The 21,510-nt window shown below is 43.8% G+C and overlaps 1 protein-coding gene across 3 annotated transcripts in view; it reads left to right on the forward strand.

The window, feature by feature from the left end:
* Positions 1–21,510, forward strand: part of PHTF1 (putative homeodomain transcription factor 1) — a 272,612-nt gene that overhangs the window by 33,922 nt on the left and 217,180 nt on the right. The window contains exon 3 of one of the 3 annotated variants that reach the window (XM_044283480.1): positions 16,575–16,637. The exons of 1 other annotated variant lie outside the window; for it this stretch is intronic. In XM_044283480.1, coding sequence (XP_044139415.1) covers positions 16,575–16,637 — 63 coding nt within the window. The remainder of the gene's footprint in view (positions 1–16,574; positions 16,638–21,510) is intronic. One more of the 3 variants, XM_044283481.1, reaches the window with a different exon arrangement.

A 21,510-nucleotide genomic window follows, 5' to 3' on the forward strand; every position in this document is an offset into this window, starting at 1 on the left:
TTTGCGACATTTTTCTGCTCTGCACTATGCTCGCCAGTTTTCTGAAAGTGGGCGTGTTTTCTTATGTAAATGAATATTTAGACAGATTTACTATTGGGACTATTTAAAAAGTTGCAAAAAAGTCGCAAAAAAGTCGCAATTTCACTCCAGTGAGGACCACGCTTATCTTATGAGACTTTTTAATAGAACATGCAACTTTTTCATAAAAACGTGCGACTTTTTCGTAAAGATGTGCGACTTTGGTAAAGCTGCTTACTGACGGATAAACTGCTACCGTCAAACCACATTTATTACAGTCTTAAAGGGCCGATCATAAATCTGACTTGGCTAAAACTGACTTTAGCCATATATTAAAGTGGAGTGAGCTGTCAGAGTCGTGATAAATCTGGCCCTATGTGTTTGTTGAGCATGAAACAATACCTCAGTAGTCCTAAAGTGCCCTAATAATTGCAGATATCGTATCAGGTCCACTACCTTTCTCCCAAAACAGGGCAGGCAAGGGCAGGACCACAGACCATGATACAGATTGGATCCTTGTTCTCCAAATTTCAGCCAAGACATTTTCCTGGGATGGTAAGGCGTAGTGCACCCCAATGGAAAATAAGTCCAGAGAGTCAGGGTCTGCAGTAATCCAGTGTGCTTCTTTACTGGAGGTGCACACCTTTAATTCAAGTGCACAACAATACAGGCCAGGCATATGGCTGGCTTCTCCAGTCTACTCCCTGGCAGAAAAAGAGTTTGATGCTGAGGAAAGGCCTGAGCTAGCTGTTGCTCTCTATATTAGAAGGCTGGTACTCTGGTCAAAGGCTGGAGGTCCACGGTCTGTGACTCAGTAGTCTGGGTGGCTCCTTGGTCACAGGGCTGGTGACCCATGGTCTGGGGCTCAGCGTCTTCTTCTGGTCACTCATGCACACTAGGGGCTGAGTGCTCCCTTTATATACAGTTTCTGTCTAAGGGCTCTTTCACATCTGCGTTCTTTTCTTCCGGCATAGAGTTCCGTCGTCGGGGCTCTATGCCGGAAGAATACTGATCAGGATTATCCTAATGCATTCTGAATGGACAGTCCGTCCTTCAGGATGCATCAGGATGTCTTCCGTTCCGGAACGGAACGTTTTTTGGCCGCAGCAAATAGCGCAGCATGCTGCGCTTTTTGCTCCGGCCAAAAATCCGGAACACTTGCCGCAAGGCCGGATCCGGAATGAATGCCCATTGAAAGGCATTGATCCGGAACCGGCCTTAAGCTAAACGTCGTTTCGGCGCATTGCCGGATGCGACGTTTAGCTTTATATCAATGGTTACCATGGCTGCCGGGACGCTAAAGTCCTGGCAGCCATGGTAAAGTGTAGTGGGGAGCGGGGAGCAGCATACTTACCGACCGTGCGGCTCCCGGGGCACTCCAGAGTGACGTCAGGGCGCCCCAAGCGCATGGATGACGTGATTGCATGGATCACATGATCCATGCGCATGGGGCGCTCTGACGTCATTCTGGAGCGCCCCGGGAGCCGCACGGACTGTAAGTATACCGCTCCCCCGCTCCCCACTACTACTATGGCAACCAGGACTTTAATAGCGTCCTGGGTGCCATAGTAACACTGAAAGCATTTTGAAGACGGATCCGTCTTCAAATGCTTTCAGTACACTTGCGTTTTTCCGGATCCGGCGTGTAATTCCGGCAAGTGGAGTACACGCCGGATCCGGACAACGCAAGTGTGAAAGAGGCCTAAACTAGAAACTTTTAGTGGAAGGAGTGGAGTGAAGCTCAGCACAAACAGTTACAAAGTTACCACTCCCGTCTGTCATAGACTTACATTAGAGCTTCACAGATACTCAATGGCAATGACAAAGCAGTTTTACCAAATACAAACTGATTTTCAAATATAACAACATAGCTAAAACCAGACATTCAAAAGTTGAATCTGTCTGGTTTTGGTGGTAAACAAGTCTGGCTTTTTCCCTCCAACATACCATATTTTTCGCTCCATAAGACGCACTTTCCCCCCCCAAAAGTGGGGGGAAAATGCCTGTGCGTCTCATGGGGCGAATGCTGCCATTTTACATGGCAGTCCGCGATGCTGCAGCATTGCAGACTGTGATGTATAAGCTGGATGGGGGAGGGAGGAGGGGCCGGTGTCATGCAAATGCGGCGGGGCCGGTGCGGTCCCTGTACTCCGGCCCCACCGCTCACTCACTGCTTTATTGCCTAAACATTTTATAATAATAGCTTTCATTGAAGTTCTGATCCCCAGCCCCATCTGTACTACTTACTAAATGTCCTGTAGCAGGCAGAGCAGGGCGGGCGGCTGGCTGGAACTCACTGACGTCACGTGACTGCGCCACCTACTTCATTCATAAAGTAGGCGGCGCAGGCACGTGACGTCAGTGAGTTCCGGCCGCCCGTCCTGCTCTGCCTGCTACAGGACATTTAGTAAGTAGTACAGATAAGCGGTGGGGCCGGAGTACAGTGATCGCACCAGCCCAGCCGCCTTTGCATGACACTGGCCCCTCCCACAGATTATTAGGGCATCTGTGGATGACACTATTATGGGGTGTGGGATATGTGGATGGCACTGTTATGGGGGAGATCTGTGGATGGCACTGTTATGGGGGGTGATTTGTGGATGCCACTATTATGGGGTGGGGGATATGTGGATGGCACTGTTATGGGGTGGAGGATCTGTGGGTGACACATATATAGCAGTGCCTTCCACAGATCCACCCCCCATAACAGTGCCATCCACAAATCCCCCTCCATAACAGTGCCATCCACAGATCACCCCCCCCCAATAACAGTGCCATCCACAGATCACCCCCCATAACAGTGCCATCCACAGATCCCCCCATAACAGTGCCCCCCTCAGATCCCCCATAACAGTGCCCCACTCAGATCCCCCCATAACAGTGCCCCACTCAGATCCCCCATAACAGTGCCATCCACAGATCCCACCATAACAGTGACACCCACAGATCCCCCCCATAACAGTGCTATCCACAGATCCCCCATATTAGTGTCATGCACAGACCACCATTAGTTCAAAACCCACCAAAAGCACTTTTTTTTTTTTTCCTCCTCAAAAAACCTAGGTGTGTCTTATGGGGCGAAAATTACGGTATGCACTTCTTTAAACCCTATGGCATCTGTAGAATATTATCAGCTTCTTATTCAAAGTCATAAAAGTCAGTATTCATTAACCCTTTCCACAGAGCCTTGCAAATACAATGCAAATGAACAGGATATACCGTATATGACAACATACATATAAAATGCAGTTACACAGTATTAAACAGTATGCAAGTGAATGCAAGTTAACCCTTTAAAGTGAAATAAAGTAAGGAGTTGCTGACTTTGCATAGGGGAAATAGGCAATAGTCCACGAATGTCCAGACTTCAAAGTAGCCCTGATCCAGGGCGATACACTGTTACCAGTGCAGAGGTCATTAGGGAGCTGATACACAGTGATATCTCCAATTGTAAATGGTGGAAAATAATTCTTTAAACATACGTAACATAAAAACATGATTTAAACAATAGGTCATTTTTCGGATGACGCATTCGCTTTAAACCATGAAGGCACAAACTTCTCAGGTCTGATCACGACATTCTTAGATTGCAATAAAACATAAAGAGGTATTAACATCTGGATCTGAAGTATCTGCCATAGGTTTATTTCACACGAGCGTGACGGATTAGGTCCGGATGCGTTCAGGGTGCGTTCAGTGAAAATCGCACCATTTTGCAAGCAAGTTCAGTCAGTTTTGTCTGCGATTGCATTCAGTTGTTCAGTTTTTTCCACGCGAGTGCAATGCGTTTTAATGCGTTTTTTAATGTGTGATAAAAAACTGAAGGTTTACAAACAACATAATAATAATAATAATATCTGTACATATGGCTGGTGGCAACTGAAGAGTTAAACTTAGCACATTTGACCAGCTCAGTGAGACAGACAAAAATAAAAAAAAGAGCAAACAGCAGTTAGCGCTATGCAGATGCATTTTATTAAAGGTATTCTGTCAACCAGATTTTTGCTACAGAGCTGTTCATATCATCAGTCTCCTTTATCTAAATAAAAATATGCTAGTTTTACCCCCACCTGTCCTTTCATTTTTGATGAAAATCGCTTTTATATATATGCAAAATGTATTTATAAGGAGCCCACGGGGCTGTCCTTCTGCCCGTTGGAGCCCAGCCGCGCCCCTTATTTTGGAGCCCAGCGCCTCCCCACTGTTAGGCCCCTTTCACACGGGCTTTGCGGGAAAATGTGTGGGTGCGTTATGGGAACACCCGCGATTTTTCTGCGTCCGTCACATGATCTTTTACCATGGTGATGGATCATGTGATGGAACATGTGATGACCGGAGTGACGTCTTCACAGGTCCTGTTCATGTAATTAATGCTCAACCCAGGTCCTGTTCAGCAGAGGAGACACAAGGAGATGCCGGCTACGCGAACAAGTGGACAAAGGTGAGTTAAATAATTTTTTCTTTTTTTTTTAACCCCTCCAGCGCTATTTGACTATGCATTCTGTATTCAGAATGCTATTATTTTCCCTTATAACCATGTTATAAGGGAAAATAATAATGATCGGGTCTCCATCCCGATCGTCTCCTAGCAACCGTGCGTGAAAATCGCACCGCATCCGCACTTGCTTGCGGATGCTTGCGATTTTCACGCAACCCCACTCACTTCTATGGGGCCTGCGTTGCGTGGATTATCGCACCGCAACGCACAAAGAGGAGCATGCTGCGATTTTCACGCAATGCATAAGTGATGCGTGAAAATCACCGCTCATGTGAACAGCCCCATAGAAATGAATGGGTCGGTATTCAGTGCTGGTGCAATGCGTTTAACTCACGCATCGCATCCGCGCGGAATACTCGGCGGTGGGAAAGGGGCCTTAATTATTTACTCCTCAGCTTTTTTTTTTTTTTTGCAGTGCACCGTAATCTCGCGCATTCGCCAATGATACACACATCCAGGCCCACGCAGTTTCCTGGCCGCAGCCTCATCCAAGGGAATAGCGTGTGCGCCAGCTGTATGCGCACTTCGCTTGACCCGGAACTGCGCAGACAGCTGGCACATGCACGATTCCCCTGGATGAGGCTTCTGCCAGGACACCGCGTGGGCCCAGACGTATGTATCATTGGCGCATGCATACACATATACATATGCATATACAGTCAGGTCCATACATATTGGGACATCGACACAATTCTAACATTTCTGGCTCTATACACCACCACAATGGATTTGAAAGATGTGCTTTAACTGCAGACTGTCAGCTTTAATTTGAGGGTATTTACAGCCAAATCAGGTGAACGGTGTAGGAATTACAACAGTTTCCATATGTGCCTCCCACTTGTTAAAGAACCAAAAGTAATGGGACAGAACAATCATCATAAATCAAACTTTCACTTTTTAATACTTGGTTGCAAATCCTGAAGTCTGGAAGGCATAGACATCACCAGACGCTGGGTTTCATCCCTGGTGATGCTCTGCCAGGCCTCTACTGCAACTGTCTTCAGTTCCTGCTTGTTCTTGGGGCATTTTCCCTTCAGTTTTGTCTTCAGCAAGTGAAATGCATGCTCAATTGGATTCAGGTCAGGTGATTGACATGGCCATTGCATAACATTCCACTTCTTTCTCTTAAAAAAACTCTTTGGTTGATTTTTCAGTATGCTTTGGGTCATTGTCCATCTGCACTGTGAAGCACCGTCCAATGAGTTCTGAAGCATTTGGCTGAATATGAGCAGATAATATTGCCCAAAACACTTCAGTATTCATCCTGCTGCTTTTGTCAGCAGTCACATCATCAATAAATACAAGAGAACCAGCTACATTGGCAGCCATACATACCCATGCCATGACACTGCCACCACCATGCTTCACTGATGAGGTGGTATGCTTAGGATCATGAGCAGTTCCTTTCCTTCTCCATACTCTTCTCTTCCCATCACTCTGGTACAAGTTGATCTTGGTTGCATCTGTCCATAGAATGTTGTTCCAGAACTATGAAGGCTTTTTTAGATGTCGTTTGGCAAACTCTAATCTGGCCTTCCTGTTTTTGAGGCTCACCAATGGTTTACATCTTGTGGTGAACCCTCTGTATTCACTCTGGTGAAGTCTTCTCTTGATTGTTGACTTTGACACACATACACCAACCTGCTGGAGAGTGTTCTTGATCTGGCCAACTGTTGTGAAGGGTGTTTTCTTCACCAGGGAAATAATTCTTCATGGTTTTCTGGGTCTTTTGGTGTTGCTGAGCTCACCGGTGCGTTCCTTCTTTTTAAGAACGTTCCAAACAGTTGTTTTGGCCACGCCTAATGTTTTTGCAATCTCTCTGATGGGTTTGTTGTGTTCTTTTCAGCCTAATGATGGCTTGCTTCACTGATAGTGACAGCTCTTTGGTTCTTATCTTTAGAGTTGACAGCAACAGATTCCAAATGCAAATAGCACACTTGAAATTAACTCTAGACCTTTTATCTGCTCATTGTAATTGGGATAATGAGGGAATAACACACACCTGGCCATAGAACAGCTGTGAAGCCAATTGTCCCATTACTTTTGGTCCTGTAACAAGTGGGAGGCACATATGCAAACTGTTGTAATTCTACACCGTTCACCTGATTTGGATGTAAATACCCTCAAATTAAAGCTGACAGTCTGCAGTTAAAGCACATCTTGTTCGTTTCATTTCAAGTCCATTGTGGTGGTGTATAGAGCCAAAATTTTTTACAATTGTGTCGCTGTCCCAATATTTATGAATATTATTTATAAAATCGATTTTGATCAAAAATGAAAAGACAGGTGGGGTAAAACTAGTATATTTTTTCATTTAGATAAGATAATGATATTAACAGCTCTGTAGTGAAAATCTGGCTGACAGAATCCTTTTAAATAGCTCACCGGCTATACTACATTTTAATTACATGCTATTACAAAAGTATTCAGATCCAAGTGCTGGTTTGAAAAATGTAGATGCACAAATGCTGCTTATAACATGACTGAACAACACACAGATCTTGGCTGTGTTGGCTATCTCTGCCCTCAACCTCCGTTTCTTTACAGTAGCCAAGAGTTAGATATTCTAGCAGAGAAGGAGGATTTCATACAATGCAGATCAGCATGTTGATAGCAAAGAAAGCGTCCAAGCCTCTGGGAGGGCAGATCAGTGTATATAAGGAGGAGAGCTCATACAACAGTCTGCATAGGCTGGATAGAGATCCTGTACAATGTGTACACTATGTACCAGTAGAGAGCAAGAAATAACTAAATCCTTATTGGGCTGTAGAAGCAGAATCAGTCAAGGAATGCAGCTGTACTGGCAGATGAGAGCTAGTGTAGGCTGCAGCATCCTGGTCACATCCAGCATGTATTACTGGGAAGGACATGCAGCAGGTCTAAAACTAGGATCAGGTTGTAAACTGAATATTTGAGGGTCTGAAAATAAATGAAGGAATGAAGATTGCTGCCTGAAATACAGTGCAACTTTCTTAAACACAATATACTGTATACGTAAAATTGTTATCAATGTGAAATGTGTCCATAACCTTTAAGCCCATGTGCATATTGTGCCCACTACTAGGGGTGAGTGAAAAGAGCTTCGGATCCTAGATGCTGTATCCATCTTCATACAGCATTGAAATGTATGGCCTCCGACAAGACAAAGTCAGTTATTCCCGAAGTCTCACGAGACTTCAGTGAATAACTTAGGTATTTGATTTTTAAACTGGAAAAAACTTGGATCCGAACTCTGCTTCGGTTCTGAGCTAGAAGTCGGAACCAAAGGTGAGTTCGGATCTGGGTTGTAAAATGGTTTTCCAGTTTAAAAATCAAATACCAAAGTTATTTACCAAAGTTTGGCAAGACTTCGAGAATAACTGGCTTCATCTCGTCAGAGGCCAGACATTTTAATGGTGTATGGAGACAGATCTCCGTACAACATTAAACCAAAGTTTTGGGCTAAGACACTTTGGATCTAGGATCCGAAGCTTGCTTTGCTCATCCCTACCCACTACATTGGAGAAGAAACTTGCACTCTGGTTTGATGTAGAATTGCAAGAGAAAGTAATTGAACCCTATGGAATTACCTGGATTTCTGCAACGATTATGAATAAAATGTGGTCTAATTGTTATTGAAGTCACAATTATAGATGAACACAATCTTACTAGTCTCAGATATACTGTTCATGTTTTTTATTCACAGTGCAGGGAGAAAGTAACTGAACACACAGGTTATTACTAGAGATGAGCCGTACAGATGTCCATACCCCAGGCCTTTGAACGAAGGCGCAAATACCCAGCCACCCGCGCACAGGCAATAGCACTAAATGTGCACCATTCCAAATTGCTGGCTCAATAAATGTTGCCATTTAGGTTTGTGTCGGCGGCCGTCCGTCTTTACTCCCAGCCTCCACTATTTTGCCCGGTGTGCCGTCCCTGCCTTACACCAGCATGTGTCCCGTAGCATCACCCGTGCCCTGACCAACGCAGTTATTGGGAAGGTCCACGACTGACACATGGACAAGTGCTTGTGGCCAGGGACGCTACATTTTCCGGATGGAACACTGGGTAAACATTGTGGAGGCCAGGAGCGAGTCGTACCCTGGGATGGCACAGGTGCTACCGACGCCAAGGATTGCGGACCCTTCTTCCATCAGGATTTCCGCCACCACCTACATTAGTGGCTACAACCCCCCATTCTCCTCCTCCACCTCCTCCTCCACTTCTACCTCTGAATTGTCATCTTACAGCACCAGTCAGCCATCAGTCAGTAGCTGAAAGCAGTGTAGCACTGCAGTGGGGAATTGGCAACAGGCCTGAAACTTATTTGCTTAGGTGACAAACAGCACACCACCTCAGAGCTGTGGCAGGGTATAAGGGACCAGACTGAGCTGTGGCTCTCGCCACTCAACCTACAATCAAGTCATGGTTGTGTCTGATAAAGGCTGTAACTTGGTGGCGGCTTTGGAGCTTGGCAAGCACAAACACATACCATGTCTAGCCCACGTGTTCAATTTAGTGGTTCATCGGTTTCTCAAAACCTACCCCAATTTGCCTGAACTACTGGTGAAGGTGCACCGCGTGTGTTCCCATTTCCGAAAGTCATCTACAGCTGCCGCCGGTCTGGCAGCGCTGCAGCAGCGCTTGCAATTGCCAGCTCACCAACTGTTGTGCGATGTGAGCATGCGCTTGAACTCCACGTTCCACATGTTGGCCAGGCTTTGTGAGCAACAGAGGGCAGTAGTGAAATACCAGCTGCAACATGGCCGCCGCCTTTCCAGTCAGCTTCCGCTCTTCACAAGCGATGAGTGGGCATGGATGTCTGACCTCTGTGAGGTTTCATGCAACTTTGAAGAATCAACACAGATTGTGAGCGGCGATGCCGTTATTATTAGCGTCACCGTCCCACTTCTGTGTCTACTTAAACACTCACTGCTCACAATAAAGGCGGACGCTTTGCATGTGGAAGAGGTGGAAATGGGGGAAGACAGTACACAGGGTAATATCCAGACCACCCTCTATTCATCTTCTAAGCGCGAATTGGAAGATGATGAGAAGGAGGAGGAGGAGACGGTTGTACCCATAGCAGGTTTATTCCATCTGTTCAGCGTGGATAGGCCGAAGAGGATGAGGAGATTGCTGTCCTCATCAGGAGGATGACTTTCAAAGTCTTGTCTGTTTGTACTCTGGAACACATGGCTGACTATGTTATGCTGCCTTTCCCGTGACCCTCGCGTTATACGCATTTTGGCCAACACCGATTACTGGTTGTTCACCCCTCTCGACCCCCGCTACAAGGAGAACTTCTACTCTCTCATTCCTGTGGTGGAAAGGACTAGCAAAATGGTGCAATACCAGAAGGTCCTTGTGGAAAATTTGTTCCAAAAATGTCCAGCTGACAACGAGGGGAGATGAGGGGAACACACAGCAGTTCCAACAGAGGCAGGGCAACACTCTCTAAGGCCTGGGACTGTTTTGTGACACCCGGCCTACTGTCACAAGGAGGGAAAATGTTTAGAAGATGGTAAAGGAGTACGTAGCAGACCGTGTCTGCATCCTCAATGATCCCTTTGTGCCTTACAACTAATGGGTATCCAAGCTGGACACGTGGCACGAACTGGCGCTCTACGCCTTGGAGGTGCTTGCCTGCCCTACTGCCAGCATTTTGTCAGAGCGAGTATTTAGTGCTGCTGGGGTTATAATAACTAATAAGTGCTTATCAAAATGAACAAGGCCTGGAGTGCCCCTGACTTCTCTACTCCACCAGAGGAAAGAGTGTGGCAAGCGCAGCACTATAAAGTGCCTTTTGTGCTGTGGCATTAAAATAATTTTTGATATCTCTGACTTTTAGTCTAACCAGACTGTCTATTACTCTAACGCTGTTCTATGGAAACAGTAGGTTTAAAGAGCACACCAAATGCTTGAAATAACTTCTTTATTAACTTCAACTTTTCACACGTGTTGAATAAAGTATCACAAAATGGCGGTATGCATAAAATGATGGTTCAACTGTTCAATCTTGTCATTCAACATAAAATGGTGGATATATTTCTCTCTTCAGTATCTGTACTCTCACTTTAAGTTATTTAAGCACTTTATGATCTATCTGAGAGGTATATCTGAGGTCTAACTAATAGTTCACTTGCTGTATTTGGTCGCAATTTTCAGTATGCCGTTAGTAGTAACTATTTGCAGATTGGTTGAGTATGATCTGGTATGGTTGTAGGCAATTTGAATTGCAATATGGAATTTGAATTGCGAACTTTGTAGTTTCCGATTGGTGAAACTGTAAGTAACACACATATAACTGGTTCAGTTTACAGTTCTAATTAGGGATCGACCGACAACCGACATAGATTTTTTAGGGCCGATACCGATACTCTGTGAACTTTCAGGCCGATAGCCGATAATTTATACCAATATTCAGTGAATTTTTATTTTTGAAAAAAAATCCTACACAAATCTGCTGAAAATAAATGTTTAATGTTAACGTGTATTTTTTTTTTTTGTAAATCTTTCTTTTTCATTTATAATTAATATTTTGTTGTGTTTTTTTTTTTTTTTTTTTTTTTTTTTACTAACCATTAGCCCCTTTTAGGGGCTAGAACCCTTGTCCTATTCACCCTGAATACTGTCCCTGCTGCTTTGTGCACACAGCAGCAAGGGAGCCGACTATGGCAGCCAGGGCTTCAATAGCGTCCTGGCTGCCATGGTAACCGTACGGAGCCCCAGGCTTACACTGCTGGGGTTCCGATCGGACAACATCGTTCCCAGCAGCAACCTGGAAGTCCAAGATGCATCCAGATATCCTCCCCATGCTGTTCCTGAATCATGTCAGTGGTGTTTCCATCAATTTCTGACCTTTTCATGTGAACCAGACACCCTCCCTTCTTCTGAGCAGGTGCCTGGTTTAATGCTCAGGTTCTCCGTAGAGCACCAGAGCATCCCGAGGTGTTCTACTCAAGCACCCGAGCACTTTGGTTCTCAATCAACACTAGAAACCACAGAGAGACAAGGTGACATAGTGTGGAGATGGCAGTAGCAGCAGCAGTATCAGGAGGATACCACAGAGTGGCAAGGTGACATAGTGTGGAGTTTGGCAGCAGCATGAGGAGACCACAGAGTGACAAGGTGACATAATGTGGAGATGGCAGTAGCAGCAGCATGAGGAGACCACAGAGTGGTAAGGTGGCATAATGTGGAGATAACAGTAGCAGCAGCATGAGGAGACCACATAGTGGCCAGGTGACGTAATATGGAGATGGCAGTAGCAGCAGCATGAGGAGACCACAGAGTGGCAAGGTGACATAATGTGGAGATGGCAGTAGCAGCAGCAGGAAACCACAGAGTGGCAAGTTGACATAGTGTGGATATGGCAGCAGCATGAGGAGACCACAGAGTGGCAAGGTGACATAGTGTGGAGGTGGCAGTAGCAGAAGCAGCATCAAGAGACCACAGAGTAGCAAGGTGACATTGTTTGGATATGGCAGCACAGCATGAGGAGACCACAGAGTGGCAAGGTGACATAGTGTGGAGATGGCAGTAGCAGCATCGGGAGACAACAGAATGGTAAGGTGACATGGTATGGCGATCGCAGCTGCAGCATCAGGAGGATACCAGAGAGTGGCAAGGTGACATAGTGTGGAGTTGGCAGCAGCATGAGAAGACCACAGAGTGGTAAGGTGACATAGTTAGGAGGTGGTGGCAGCATCAGGAGGCCACAGAGTTGCAAGGTGACATAGTGTGGAGATGGCAGCAGCATGATGAGACCACAGAGTGGCAAGGTGACATAGTGTGGAGATGACAGTAGCACCAGCATGAGGATACCACAGAGTGGCAAGGTGACATAATGTGGAGATGGCAGCAGCAGGATACCACAGAGTGGCAAGGTGACATAGCTTGGAGATGGCGGCAGCAGCAGCTGCATCATGAGACCATAAAGTGACCCGGTAACAGAGTGGGTGGCAATACCAGTACCCGCTAACGAAGGTGGGTGAAATAAGGAGCACTTGGCATCAGATATGTGGGATCAGGCGGATTGCAGCATTAGAGTAGTAGCTGAGGCAGGTAGTCAGAAGAAACCTGTCTTTTTTATCAAAGTGTTGGTGTGGCACCATGGATGATCTTGTCTGATGTCAGGAATTGGTGGTTGGAAATCCTGGCGGATCCACACCTGATTCATCTTGACAAAGGTCAGTCTCTCCACATTTTGGGTGGACAGGCGAGTTCTCCTTGGGGAAACTATGGCCCCCACCGCACTAAACACCCGCTCTGATGCCATACTACTCGCCTGGCAGGACAGCTTTTCCAGGGCAAACTCTGCTAGTTGCGGTCACAAATACAGTTTGGCTACCCAGTAGTCCAGCGGATATTCAATGTTGGGTGGCAGAGTGCTGTCCAAGTGTGCCACCACCCGTTGGTTCAGGTCCTGCTCCAGGTCTACCTGCTGCTGCTGGTGAGTAGTTTCTTCACTATGCGGGTGAAGAAAGCTACTGATCAGTGACTGTAGACTCAGGCTGTAGGCTGCTGCTGATGGAGCTGGTACTTCTCCTGCCACCCCACCCCTCCCCAGTAGCCATGGCAGTGGAATGTGAGCACAGAGGGCCCCCTGGTCAGACCTTCGAGAGGATGGACAATGGTGCAGATAGGCAGCGGCCAACTGACTACATAGGATGTCTCTGTAGTAGTTCAGTTTGTCCTCCCTCTCGGTGGTCCAACAAGGTGGAGAGCCAGAAGTCATCCCTCTGCTGAATGGTGACAATTTGACTGTCACTACACAAGCAAGTGAGCATGCATCATGTCATTTGTGCAAGTGACTCGGAGAGACTCCCTGCCTCCATCTCCACTACATACTGCCACGGTGTGTCCGGGTCCTCTGTCTCATCTTTTTCATCGCCCTGTAGCTCCTCTGGCTGCACCTGCTCCTCCTCTCCTGTCTGCTGAATAAAAAAAAACACCCATTTGGCTACACATTGCCTGTGTTCAAATGTCCTCCTCCTCTTACAGTTCAGCCCCCACAAGGCTTATGTAGCCGTGAGATCAAGGCGCCACGTCTCCTGTCCCCTTACCAGCCATAGTTATCAGCATTTGTTCCAGGACATGAAGCAGTGGAATGACGTTGTTTATTCCGTAGTCCTGACGACTGACAAATAACGTGGCCTCTTCAAAGGGCCTGAGCAAATGGCAGGTGTCACGCATGAGCTGCCACTGGCTGATGTCGAAGTTGGGGGATGCCGTTCTGCCGCTGGAGCTCAAGGAGGGTGTGTTTTGCTGTGTACCAGTGGCTAATGTGCATGCAAAGTTTCCTGACCATTTTTAGGATGTCTTGAAGATGGGTGTAAGACTTGAGGAACCGCTTGACAACCAGATTGAACATGTGTGCCATGCAGGGCGCATGGCTCAGCCTTCCTTGACGCAACGCCGACACCATGTTCTTCCCGTTGTCGGTCAGCATGTTGGCGATTTTCAGTTGTCGCGAAGAAAGACATCATTCATTTTCTTGATGCATCACAAGGAGCAGTTCCTCCCCTGTGCGACTCCGTTCGCCAAGGCAAACCAGGTGCAGAACAGCGCGACACTGTCGAGCCCTGCACATGTGGTATGCTAGAGGGACACTGTGACTTGTCCCTGCAGTGTAGGTTGAGGACATGGAGGAGGATGAGGAGGCAGACATTGTCTCAGTGCGTATATATTTTTCTTGTAGTACTTAAATACGCCCCTATATGCTTTCAACAGAAATAACTGCAACAGTGCAGTGCGTATATATTTTTCGTGTTGTACTAAAATACACCCCTATAGCTTTTAATAGAAATAACTACAGAAGTGAACGGAGAATAAATTTTTCTTGTTGTACTGAACTACACCCCTATACGCTTTCACCATAAATAACTGCAACAGTGCAGTGTGTATATATTTTTCTTTTTTTACTGAAATACGCCCCTATACACTTTCAACACAAATAACTTCAGAAGTGACCTGAGAATATATTTTTCTTGTTGGACTAAAAAAGGGCCACTATACACTTTGACTAGAAAACAATTAAAGAGTGAAGTGCGTATATATTTTTCTTGTAGTACTGAAATACACCCCTTTACGCTTTCACCAGAAATAACTGCAACAGTGTAGTGCGTATATATCTTTCTTTTTTCACTGTAATACGCCCCTACACGCTTTCACCAGAAATAACTGCAGCAGTGACCTGAGAATATATTTTTTGTAGTACTGAAATACACCCCTATACACTTTCAACTGAAATAACTGCAGAAGTGACCTGAGAATATATTTTTCTTGTTGGGACTTAAATAGGCCACTATATGCTTTGACCAGAAAATAATTAAAGAGTGAAGTGAGTATATATTTTTCTTGTAGTACTGAAATATGCCCCTATACACTTTCACCAGAATTAACTGCAACAGTGCAGTTCGTATATATTTTTCTTTTTGTACTGAAATACGCCCCTATTCGCTTTCAACAGAAATAACTGTAGAAGTGAACCGAGAATATATTTTTTTTGTTGGACTGAACTACGCCCCTATATGCTTTCACCAGAAATAACTGCAACAGTGCAGTGCATATATATTTTTCTTTTCTTACTGAAATACGCCCCTATATGCTTTCAACAGAAATAACTGCAGAAGAGTACTGAGAATATATTTTTCTTGAAGTACTGAACTACGCCCCTATACGCTTTCGCCAGAAATAACTGCAACTGTGCATTGCATACATATTTTTAGTTTTTTACTGAAATACACCCTTATTCAGCAGACATAACTGCAGAAGTAAAATGCGTATATATTTTTCTTGTAGTACTGAAATACACCCTTATACGCTTTTAACAGAAATAACTTCAGAAGTGTACTGAGAATATATTTTTCTTGTTGTATTAAACTACGCCCCTATACGCTTTCACCAGAAATAACTGCAACAGTGCAGTGCTTATATATTTTTTTGTTTTTTACTGAAATACACCCTTATACGCTTTCAACAGAAATAACTGCAGAAGTGAAATGCGTATATATTTTTCTTGTTGTACTGAATAAGATACTAAGATATAAGCCACTAAAGGCTTTACAACATAACACTTGCAGCCCAATAACAAAAAGCTGGAATGACAGAGCTGTCTAATAACTATTTAGATCCCCAAATAATCGTTCCCTGTAAATTTCTTTCCTATCAATGTCCCTAGTGCCTTCTGACCTCTCTCCCTGCACTAAGATGCTGTGAAATTATTCCTCCCTATCCTTTCCCTGCACGTATAAATCGTTTTTTCTGTCTTTTTTTTCCCACAATTGTTTTCCCACTTGCTGTCCCTAGCACCTTCACAAGTCTGTCCCTGCTCTCTGAATGCTGGAAAATGTCTGACTGTAAGATGGCAGACGTATTTATAGAGCTGTGACATCACTGGGCTGACTGGCTGCTGATTGGCTGCATGCACGCATTTCAATCTGGGTGATCCCGCCTTCCCAGAGTTCCTTGCCCCATGTCCTCAGTCCTCATACAAGTAGCCGCCATTTTACGAAAATTGTGATTAGTTACCATGAAGCGCAATGAAATTCGCATTCTTTGCGAATCAAATTTTTCCTGAAATTCAAATCAAATTCCACTTCGTCAGCTTCGATTCGCTCATCTCTAGTTATTACATTCAAGGATATTAGTTTAATTACATTGATTTCCAAATAACAATCTCACTACATTTTATTAGTAAGCAATAAGCAATGCAACTGTATCTGTATTAATACATTTCTCCCGTTTGACCTGACTTTCTGCACTTCACCTCTAACATGTCATACCAACCTTGGTTTTATATATCAAAATGATTATACTTTAGTTTGTACATTTATAATACTGTATTTTGCATTTCTGGAAATGCCCACTGTTAGGACCCTGTATTGCAGTGCCCTGCATAGCTGCTTTAATACAGATCCGTACAGCTTATGAGCACAGACATGTGTGCAAAGATATTGTCCCCTAGAAAAACCACTGTATACCTCTGCAGGGTATCAATGTCTTACGAAGAACATGTGCACAAGAATTATGTACAACACTGACAGTACACTACTAATAATCTTTCATACAGATTGGAGCCTATGATCAGCAAATATGGGAGGAGTCAGTGGAACAGAAGGAAATCAAGGTGAAGGTAATATAGAGTTCTGTTAATTTAAAGCATAACCATACAGCGGTTGTTCAGGATTTTTACAAATCATATCCTATCCTCATGATAACCCGTTACTATTTGATATGTGGGGATGCAACACCCTGCAGCTTCTCCAATCATCTATTCTGCAGTAGGTCGGGTACCAGACCAGACTCTGTCAATTGTGTAGAGGTCGGAGCAAGTTACTGTAGTGCTGCTTCTTTTGAAGTGAGTGGGAGCAGCGCTGTAGTAACTAGCTCTGTCCACTACACAGCGCTGGAGCTACTGCAAGACAGCTGAACAGTGGAGGTGTTGGTTGTTGGACTCCAACCAATCAGAAAGCGATGTTCTATCCCAACCTGAGGATAGGTCATCACTTGTAAAATCCTGGACAGCCCCTAAGTAAATTGAATTAAAATAACCCACACAGAATTTAGAACCGATTTAGATGCAAGAAAAAAAGATGGTGCGCAAGAGTGGATATAAACTGCTGGTTACAGAGTGATGAGTGTGGGTTGTGTATATACTATGTATTGTGTAAACCTATGCATTTTCTTATATGAGTTCTGTTTGTGGAGTAAATAAATTTACTTATTCTTGCAATCTAAATTAATTTTTAATTTTTATTTTTTGATTTTATACCTGTGATGTATAGACTATTTTTAGTCATTTAATATATGTTGAAAGTGCAGAAATTGATTATTTTTTGCTGAAATGACTGATTTCTGAATTAAAGGTTTTTGATGACATCTGCTGGTAGGACAGGGAAGTTCTTAGCTTAGTGTTTCAGATGCAGTTTACTGAACACCTTCATTTATCTTCCTATTCCGTTAAGTTTTTTGTTTTATGACTGGTTTAAGAAATGAAACTGGTTGCTGAATTTGGATTTCCCTTGTTCCATGCACTATTTGGATATGTTGACCGGATGAAAGGTGATCTTGATCTTTTAGCAAGAGCTGGAGACAAATGAAGTACTGTTCTTGGGTATGAAGGGTTGCCAGTATTCATTGCAAACAATATGCGCCCATTGCTGTCAGTAGGAGTTATTTAATGCTTCATTTTTTTCCTTCTCAAATTTGGGTTCGGCTACACGGCGAGATTGTCATGTGACAGGTGTCATGCCCAAGTATCGCAGTGTGCCAGCGCAGCCATAGAAATTAATGGGGTCACAGTGCAACTCACATGTTCGCCATGACTGCAACTCCAGAATCACAAAAAATCTAGCAGGGAAGGATCTTTGCAATTCTGGGGTCGCGGTCACAGCAAATGTGCGAGTCATGTTGCGATACCTGTTGCGCAATCAAGGTAGCCATGTAGTCGAACCCTAAGTGTTTAGTTCTTCTGGTAGCAACACCTGATTGCAGGTTTTACCAGCAGTGGGACCCCTAAATAGGACAACCCTTTGAATATTTTAATTCCTACTTTTGCCAAAATTGAGCAAGGGGTGGTCAGACACTTACAGAACAGGATCTTTTTGTCCCTGAGTGGTATGCATGGCCCCCCACTTTAGGGCGCTGGAAGGAATTGGGCTGACACAGTTATTACTTAAATGAGGTAGTTTTTACTTGACTCACATGGGGTAGTAAACTTTACAACAGTCTTCCACAGGCAACAACTTAGTGGTTACAGTCTCTAAATGAGTGCACAGGCTTAGGCTACTTTCACACTCGCGTTTGGCGCAGATCCGTCTTGTATCTGCACAGACGGATCTGCACCAATAATGCAAACGCTTGTATCCGTTAATAAAGGATCCGTTTGCATTATTAATAAAAAAAAAGTCTAAGTCAAAACAGATCCGTCTTGACTTACATTGAAAGACAATGGGGGACGGATCCGTTTTTTAATTGCACCATATTGTGTCAGTGAAAAACGGATCCGTCCCCATTGACTTACATTGTAAGTCTAGACGGATCCGTTTGGCTGCGCATAGACAGGCGGTCACCAAAACGCTGCAAGCTGTGTTTTAGTGACCGTCTAAAAAACACAACAGAGACTAAACACAGCCAAATTAATGCATTCTGAACGGATCCTTATCCATTCAGAATGCATTGGGGCTTAATTGATCCATTTTGGGCCGCTTGTGAGAGCCCTGAAACAGATCTCACAAGCGGACCCAGAAACGCCAGTTTGAAAGTAGCCTTAGTTAGGGGTAGCAAAATGTATTGGTACACTGTCTCTTTAAGGGGCAACAGACAAATGTGACACTGTCCCTTTAAGTTAACAACCCCATGTTTCTCTGGCTTTTGTCGCACCCATCTAGCACCCGTCTAGCTGGGTGTTGACCTCAGAGTGCCAGTAATGAAGATGGCTGTACTCGCATTAATCACCCCAGCTCTCTCTTCACATTGCATTGTACCACACAATCTGCACAGTCTCTAACAGTCACTTCCAGGTTGTGTTTTCTCTGACTTCACAACCACTGTGCACACTCTCATCAACTGTGAAATCTCTACCTTGCTACACTATGTATTGTATTCAATATCTCACACAGGATGACAGCTATTGTTACAGGGCTGTCTCTTTTACAGGCTTAGGCCGCTTCTAAAAGGCACAGACTAGGTGGCTTCTCTTCACCCCCATCCCCCCTTCCCCAGCCTGAAATCCTCTGCAGTATTTGATTTCTACTGCCCTAGTTAATCTCTGAAGTGTTGTTCTTTTCTTTCCAGTGTCAACCGCTTACTCTTATCAAGCTAGTTACACACAGGAATAAAATGCTGGATCTGTCTCCAGCAGCAGCCACCAGCTTACTCTTTCATTTCCTGTCCGCTACTGACTGGTCTGCAAAGCACTGCTATTTATCCTCTATGTGCTTTCACTACGTACTGAAGGATCTTCTAGTGTTTTCCAAGAGTTCTTTACATACAGGGGTCTTATGTTAATTAGGTCTGCTGACCAAAAAGGTCTTTCACCCCTTGTATTATCAAACTGTGATAATACAATTGCTTAGTAGATGGCAGCAGTGTCATTCTAAAGAGTGCATGCATCAATATCACACATTATAAATTAAGGTGTGAGTATGCAAAATGAAAAAGAATGATCTTGCTAGTATTTGTATTATTTTGAAAAAATGTTCCTGGTTGTCGGGGATACAGTATGCCCAAGTGCATGTATATATGGGGTATGTATTATGTATTAAGGGGGCTGTCCGGTCCTTCCCTACTCCCATTCCAAAGCTTTCCAGGTCCCTCTCCAGTCTCTGCTTCTCGGTCCCTCTTAACTTACAAGAAATGAGCACCCAGGCAATTACTTTGAGAGGCAGGTCATATTCAGTACCTTGGCTGGACAACCCCTTTAACTCCTTAAGGACACAGCCATATTTCACCTTAAGGACCAGGCCATTTTTTGCTAATCTGACCAGTGTCACTTTAAGTGGTGATAACTTTAAAACGCTTTGACTTATCCAGGCCATTCTGAGACTGTTTTTTCGTCACATATTGCACTTCATGACACTGGTAAAATGAAATGAAATTAATAAAAAATACCAAATTTACAAAAAATTTTACAAAATTGCAAATTTCCAAGTTTCAATTTCTCTACTTCTATAATACATAGTAATACCTCATAAAATAGTTATTAATTTACATTCCCCATATGTCTACTTCATGTTTGGATAATTTTGGGAATTACATTTTAGTTTTTGGGGACGTTACAAGGCTTAGAAGTTTAGAAGAAAATCTTTAAATTTTTCAGAAATGTTCAAAAACCCAATTTTTAGGGACCAGTTCAGGTCAGAAGTCAATTTGTGAGGCTTACATAATAGAAATCACCCAAAAATGACGCCATTCTATAAACTACACCCCTCAAGGTATTCAAAACTGATTTTACAAACGTCGTTAACCCTTTAGGTGTTCCACAAGAGTTAATGGCAAATGTAGATAACATTTCAAAATTTTCCATGTTGATAAATTTTTTCCAGTAACAAAGCAAGTGTTAACAGCCAAACAAAATGCTATATTTATTGCCCCGATTCTGTAGTTTGCAGAAACACCCCATATGTGGCTGCAAACTACTGTACTGGTACACAGTAGGTCGTAGAGGGAAAGGTGCGCCATATGGTTTTTGGAAGGCAGATTTTGCTGGACTGGTTTATATACACCATGTCCCATTTGAAGCCCCCCTGATGTACCCCTAGAGTAGAAACTCCATAAAAGTGACCCCATCTAAGAAACTACACCCCTCAATGTATTCAAAACAGATTTTACAAACTTTTTTTTTTTTTTTTCTTAATTAAATTTTATTTATTGTGATACAAAAACTTAAATACATATTACATAATTAACATTATAAAATCCATAAGTCCGCCAATTCTAATCTGTGAACGTGGTTAACAATAATTTCATACGAATATACATAATAGTGTCAACATTTGAACCTTCACATTCTACATCTATGGAATAAATGCTGAAAAGCCGGACAGATAGCATTTTCCCCATCTCTTCCCACCATCCATTATCCATTAAGTGTCTATAACAGTAAGATAGTTTAATTCTCGTGGCAGTTTTCTTACAAATTAAATCCTGTAAAAATAAAGGAGTGTCTATAATAAAAAGGTGACTGTTCAAAGTGCTAAAGAGTGCTGACCTCAATTGAAAATATGCGAACCAGGCCACCTCACCTAATTTTGCCCTTAGTTCCATAAGGGGCAGAATTTGTCCACCGCTGACTACTTGATGTAAGTACTGCACATTTTTAGTCCTCCAGTACTGACTGCAACTTAAATCGTTTAGATTAAGAAGTTTCGGATTGTGCAATAATGGGGTGCAGATAAGCGATGCCTTAACTGTGCACCAAGCCCTTATAACTGACCAGGTCTTTATAGCCATTCTGCAGAAAAGTGTGTACCCGCTCAGTATATTTAATAGGTAATCGGATTCCA

This window comes from Bufo gargarizans, chromosome 3 (genome assembly GCF_014858855.1).
Source record: "Bufo gargarizans isolate SCDJY-AF-19 chromosome 3, ASM1485885v1, whole genome shotgun sequence".
NCBI classification, from domain to species: Eukaryota; Metazoa; Chordata; class Amphibia; order Anura; family Bufonidae; genus Bufo; species Bufo gargarizans.